The 6,242-nt window shown below is 57.4% G+C and overlaps 1 protein-coding gene across 1 annotated transcript in view; it reads right to left on the reverse strand.

Moving 5' to 3' along the window:
* Window positions 1-4,166: 4,166 nt before the first annotated feature.
* The window catches only part of ADGRA1 (adhesion G protein-coupled receptor A1), a 22,293-nt gene continuing 20,217 nt past the window's right edge, over window positions 4,167-6,242 (reverse strand). The window contains exon 9 of the mRNA XM_006754970.2: window positions 4,167-6,240. Coding sequence (XP_006755033.1) covers window positions 5,941-6,240 — 300 coding nt within the window. The 3' untranslated portion in view covers window positions 4,167-5,940. The remainder of the gene's footprint in view (window positions 6,241-6,242) is intronic.

Below are 6,242 nucleotides of genomic sequence, written 5' to 3' on the forward strand. Positions count from 1 at the left end.
GCCGCCAGGATACCCGCCACCCACATTTTGCACAGAAGGGTGGATGGTAAGCTCACCATCCTGGGTTGACATGGGTGCCTGCTACCCCAAGCCCTTAGAGAGCAGAGCTGTGGGGAGGTCTCCCACAGGAGAGCTCCCCCATGTGGCCAGCCCTGTCCCCGCAGCCTCGCCTGGCCAGGCACACAGCAGGCACTTCGTAAATGCTCCCTGTTGTGAATGAGGCAGGGCTTGTGACAGGTTTTCCAAAGTCCGAGGGTGCAAGGGGCAGGGACATTAATTCCTCATGTTCTGTCTTTGGATCAGATCGCTGTGGCCCCGGGCCCTGGGACATGGCACCCAAGGATGTGAGGGGCTCCCCAATCCCGGGAGAAATAGGTGCGCAGTGAAGCCTGAGGCTGGTGGCCGAGATGGGTGCCGGGCAGCCTTGCCGTGTGCCAGGTGCTGATCCTTGGGCCCACCCAGCTCAATTGGAGCAGAAATCAGGGGCAGTCTCCCCCATCCTGGGCTATTTGGAAGCTCAGAGCAGCCGCCGGGGCGAGTGGAATGGAGGTAGAGGCAGCAGGAACTGGAGAAAAAGCATCTCACAGACGTGTGACTTGGGCCTCCTGTCCCTGAACTCTCTGTGGACACCACATAGGGTCTCAGAAGGAGGCTGACAGTGGCAGGCAGGCCCTGCTGCAGGACTCTGGGGCTCCAGCCCCATCTCCAACCTTAGATCCTGGGTCTACAGAGCTGAGGGCCCTGGCTGCAGGGTCCCTCTGCTGCAGGGCTGGGGGGCTGGGCTGCCACCTTACTTTGTTGAGAGCTGGTGGAGCCTGGGTGTGGCCCAGTGGGGGAGCCTCGGGCACAAAGGGTGTGCTGCAGGGCCCTCCCGGAGGAGGGCATGGGCTTGGTCACCTGCTTGTCGACTCACCATGCAGCTGGCCCAGGGCGTAGGGTGAGGGCTGAATGGGACAGGGCAAAGGTCACCCATAGCTAAGGGAGCAGTGACATCACATAAGCTCCTGGGAAAAGATGCATCCACTTTGGGTAAAATACGGAACAAATGGGCAGCTGACATCAGCTGAGTCAGCTCTGGCCATAGCGGCCTGAGTACTTAGGGGACGGCTGCTTGGTGGCCAGGGACCAGGGCACATGGGCCGCGGGGAGGAGTCTGGGGCAGGGCGCACTGCAGCGCCTTCTACCTACCCACCTGCTTTCATTTCAGAGTTTGTGGCCACGGTCTTCAGTTTGTGGAGTGATGTGAAACTTCTGGAAGTTAGTTCATCTTTCTGAGTGTTTGCACACCTGCCTGCTTGTATAGCAAGCTTTTTCCAGGGGAGGGCCCCTGGGTCCTGGTGCCTCGAACGTAGTAGGTGATTGATAATGTTGAACGAGGGCCTGATCCTTGAGGTCAGAGCCATGTAGATGAGGCACTCAAATATTCCCAGAGCCGATGGGACACCACAAGGCAGCCCCTGATGTCCACTGAAAGTTCATAGCAAGCTCAGTTCCAAACAGGGCCCCACAGCCTCATGAGCAGACACTGGAATGACCTTCTGGCCTCTGCACCCACCTCTGCACCCCGCCTGGGTGTCCAGGACACGCCCAGCAGTACACCTGCTTCCTGATGCTTCCCTCAGGTACTGTCTGAATCCTGCAGGGCTTCCAGGCCATGACGGGGGTGCCCAGGCCTCTGACTGGTCTTCACTGCTCACTCTCTGCCCCACCCCCTCTTTCTTGCAGGACCCTCCCTCCGCGTGGCCACTTCTGCCTCCGCTGCAGTGCCTGACCTCCCTCCTGGTTGGTGTTCAGGACAGGAGCCCCCCCACGGATGGGGTCTCCTGCAAAGGCTGCTCCATGCTGGTCTCTGCCCCTTGCCACACCCGGACACTGTCAGGACTTGGTCTTGTTCTCTGTCGAGCCCCGTCTCTCCGCAGATGGGGGCTCCCTCCTGTCTCGGGGTATGCACTTGGCGCTCAGCTTGGCCAGGTGGTGTGAGGCCAGTGGAGCGGGGTCTTCAATGCCTCGGCTCTCATTTTCCCTAAAACAATTTGAAGAGCTGTCAAAACCTGTGCACAGGTTGAAGTCAACATCCAAATTTAAAAAAATGTCAATAATTGCAATGAACGTCATAGCTGGTGTGGTGTAAATATTGACCGTTTGAAATAAAGCTGTTAGTCACTCTCCTAAATGTATCCAAGAAGCTAAATACCAAAGTGGTTTTGGTACCCACCACCAACCATTTACAGAAAACACAGACACACATTTTTCTTTACTAGTCGGAAATCCTCCTCATGACATTTTTCATTAAACTCCTGATAATCATCCAATTTGGCCCAGAATTTTATTCTATTGTGACTTATTTTTATGCTTGAAAGTTTCTATAGATTCCCCCATCATTCTTTTAAAAAAAAATCCTCAAAAACCAGCCATGTAGGTTGCTTGGTGTAAAAAAAAAAAATCCTTACTTGAGAATATTGTTTTTTGTTTTTTTTAAAATTGACTTTAGAGAGAGAGGATGGGGGAGAGAGAGAGAGAGATAGAGAGAGAGAGAGAGAGAGAGATGTGAGAGAACATTATCCTTTGCCTCCATATGTGCCCTGACTGGGGGTCGAATCCACTACCTAGGTAAGCACCCTGACCAGGAATTAAACCCGCAACCTTTTGGTATATGGGACTATGCTACAGCTAACTGAGCCACCTGGCCAGGGTCCCCATCACACTTTTTGGAAACAAATACACATGTAAGTTTTAATAAATTGAATATTTAATAAATAACTTTAAAACTAATTTTTTTGTTTCTAATGACCATTTGACTCATTTTACATGATCTAGGTCTTTGGGTGCAGTCAGTTAGAGATGGGAACACAGGACAGGAGCCCACTGACCTGCTGCTGCCGGGAGCCGGAGCTCCAGCCGGGCTCACGAGGCCTTCCCTGGGGACCCCTGGTGCTTCTGCAGGGGTGAGGGGTGAGGTCACCTTGGACATGGGTCCCCAGTCCAGGTGATGCCTGAACCCCTGACCACAGGAAGTGGGGACCCTCTGGTAGCCAGGACTGGCCCCCAAAGTCAGCACGTGGGTGTGGCTGGAGCTGTGAGTGGAGTCATCTGCTGCTGGTGCAGAGACTGTTGACATTTACGCAGTTTGAGATGGAATAAATTTACGATGTTACCCTGGATGTGTTCCACCCTGGGGACAGTGGGGACATGGCAGCGGCCGGCGGTTCCCTGGGACACCCCGGGTGAGGGAAGCTGTTGGCAGGACACCCCAAGGCTGATACCTGCCAGCTGGTGGGTGTGAAGGCAGCAGAGATGGTGGAGGACTGTGGGTGCCGTTACCCAGAGGGGCTCTGGACAGGCCCCCTTTGCTGCACCTTCCCCGTCCGTGCGCAGGGGTTTCTGGTCCTCGAACTGCTGTGTGACCTCTGTGACATCAGGCAGCGCCTTTGGATCCATAGCCTGGCGGGGCTGCTGCCTGGCGCCCTTGGAGGACTGTCCCTCAGGTGGTTATTTCTGTCACATGTGTCTGCATGTCCACAGTCCCATCCAGCACCCCTCCCTCCTGGCCCACAGACTCATCCTGTCACCAACCCCCATGGTTGTTGGTCATCCTGACTCTTGCTGAGATGGACGCAGCAGCGTGGGTCATGGCTGAGGGATGCGCCTCTTATGCCCCTTTCTCTCCACCCCCCCACCCCCACCCCGAATGGCCAGAGCACTCCGCTTGGACTTTTAACTCTCTGAAGAGCACACACACGCATGCACACTCATCTCATGTACATAAGCACACACACTCATGTACACACAGGCACACTCTCATGTAGCATGCACACACATGCACTCTTACTGCATACACGCAATACAACTCGGGCACCACACCCACTCACTAATGCACACACACCTACATGAACTCACACATATGCGCAGCTATCCAATGTACAAACATACAGCACACATGTAAGCACATTCACGCATGCACATTCGTCTTTATACACCGCACGCTCACACACACATAACTCTTACCCCTCACCACCCAGTCATGTGCACACATGCAGACACATGTGCACAGAGCAAGGAAGGGACCCAAAATGTAAGGCCACAGGCAGCCTGGGCTCTATCCCGCTCCCCACCCCTGTGGAAGCTCACTCCACACGGAGCGCCTGACTGCAGCATGCGGTGCCCTTCTGTGCTCTGGAAACATCACGTGCCAGTGGCCATGTCACAACACGGCTCCCAGCTGGGCTCAGGCGGCCGTGTCGCTACTGAAGCCCTCCAGGTGTATTTAGTGCTGAGCGTCGTTGGTTTGGGTAATGAGGCGCTCTCTGTTCTGCCAGGGCCGCTGAGGTGGGAGGGACGCTGGGTCCCCACGGGGGCGGGCCAGGGAAGAACGGCCCTGCTCCAAGCACCAGGGCACAGACAGGGCCTTGCAGGCCAGTGGGCCGCCCTCCTCGAGGGTCAGAGACGCACATGGATGCCAGTAACCAGCCTCACGAAGGGCGAACAATGTGAAACACTGTATTTTGCCTGACGGTTCTGCATCTACAGTGTGTCCACAGCACAGCGTCGGGTCTCGGTTCATGTCAGCAACAGAAGCAGGTGAACAGGCAGACAGTGATGGAGACAGGAGCCGCCCGGAGGCCATCTGGTTGCCTGTCTGCTGGGCCTGTGAGACGCACGGGGTCGGTGGCAGGTACGGACACTGCGGTAAGCTACAGCTTCACTGTCAGGAATCCCGGGAAGTGAGGCTCCTCGCGCTCAGATACTGAGCGTGGGACCTGGGGCACCTGTCACACTCCTGGTCTCTCCCAGTGGGTGCGAAGGAGGGAGCTGCTCCGGGGGACATCCTCCCGCCTAGACCGCAGAGCACACGGGCGAGTCGCACCATGACAGCCGAGCAGACCACTGGTCACCTGACTACCTTGCCTGTGCACGATGTGCCGTGTGCATGTTGGTGGTGATGTGCGCACAGGGATAGTGTACTGTGCATGGGTGGGTGAACATGTGATGCACACACGTGGCATGTACATGTGTGGTGCACACACAGATGTGTGTGTGTGTGTGTGTGTGTGTGTGTGTGTGTGTGTACATGTCACAGTTCCAAGGGGAGGAAGGGAGGGGCGGTTGTGCACGGTCTCACACGCATGTCACATCCTTCTGGGCATCCAGGCTTCTGCCCCTGTGAGGACCCACTGACCCCAGCCAAGGGATGGGGCACTTCTGTCCTCTGAGTCAGGGCTTTGTGCCCAGATGTTCATGGAAATGCCAGCTCCTTCTCTTTGCGGGGCAGGGAACTTTATTTTCCCCAAATTCCCATGTTGGGGCGGGATCTAGTCCTGACAGCGGCTGGCTTAGGAAATGGAATATTTGTTAAAGGACAGTTGGGCTTTTGCAGAGCCGTGGCGCCCCCTCCACCCCCCTGAAGGCCACGTGCTCCCAGAGCACAGCTGGGTGCCCCGCATCTGTGAGGCCCTCAGCCTGTGGGGCTGGGGCTGCATTCAGGGTGGGGGCTGAGATGGAGATGGCACGGGCGTCGGCTCAGATGTGGGGCCCAGGTTCAGAGCGCACTGGGCTGGCCAGCAGGCTGCCCGCCCCTGGAACAAGACTTAACACACACATAGAACATGAGAAAGATCAGTGTGCCTCCTGCCACGGCCGTCACAGGCGGGCAGGCCCCCACACGGAGGCCGGTTCCTCTGCCTGCTGCGTGGCTGGGCTGCCCGGGGACGGGCGCTTCAGGTCCACGAGGGCTGACTGTGGGCACGACAACTTGTCTGATCTCGGAGTTCGGGGAGGCAACGTGGCCCAAAGCGTCTTCCCACTTGAGTCCTTCATAACCAGAGGTCAGCGGGGGTGCCAGCCGCTTCCGAGCGGCTCTGTCACTTGGTGACCCTGCCGACCTCACGTGGGAAAGGGTCCCTGCTCTGCTCTGACGCTCGCCCGGGGTGGGTGGCACGGCGGCTACACAGTCGTCTCATTCTTCCAGGGCCCCGTTCGGATGTTGCCTGTGCTGTCAGCACCGTAAGGCACGGCTTTGCACACGTCGCCCTTGAGCAACCCGTTCTGGCCAGGGCCCCCAAAGGGCAGGGACTGTGTCCTCTGGAGCATCTCAAAGTGGGCGGGGCCACGGCCTACCTCCCTGCCGGGCCGCGGGGTGCAGCCGTAGAGTGTGGGACTGACGTTGCCACTCTCGGGCTGGCTGACCAAGGGGAAGGGGTCGCCCTGGGCGCAGCAGGCCAGCGTGTGCATCCCCGCCGGGCCCT

Source organism: Myotis davidii, unplaced genomic scaffold, assembly GCF_000327345.1.
Source record: "Myotis davidii unplaced genomic scaffold, ASM32734v1 scaffold72, whole genome shotgun sequence".
NCBI classification, from domain to species: Eukaryota; Metazoa; Chordata; class Mammalia; order Chiroptera; family Vespertilionidae; genus Myotis; species Myotis davidii.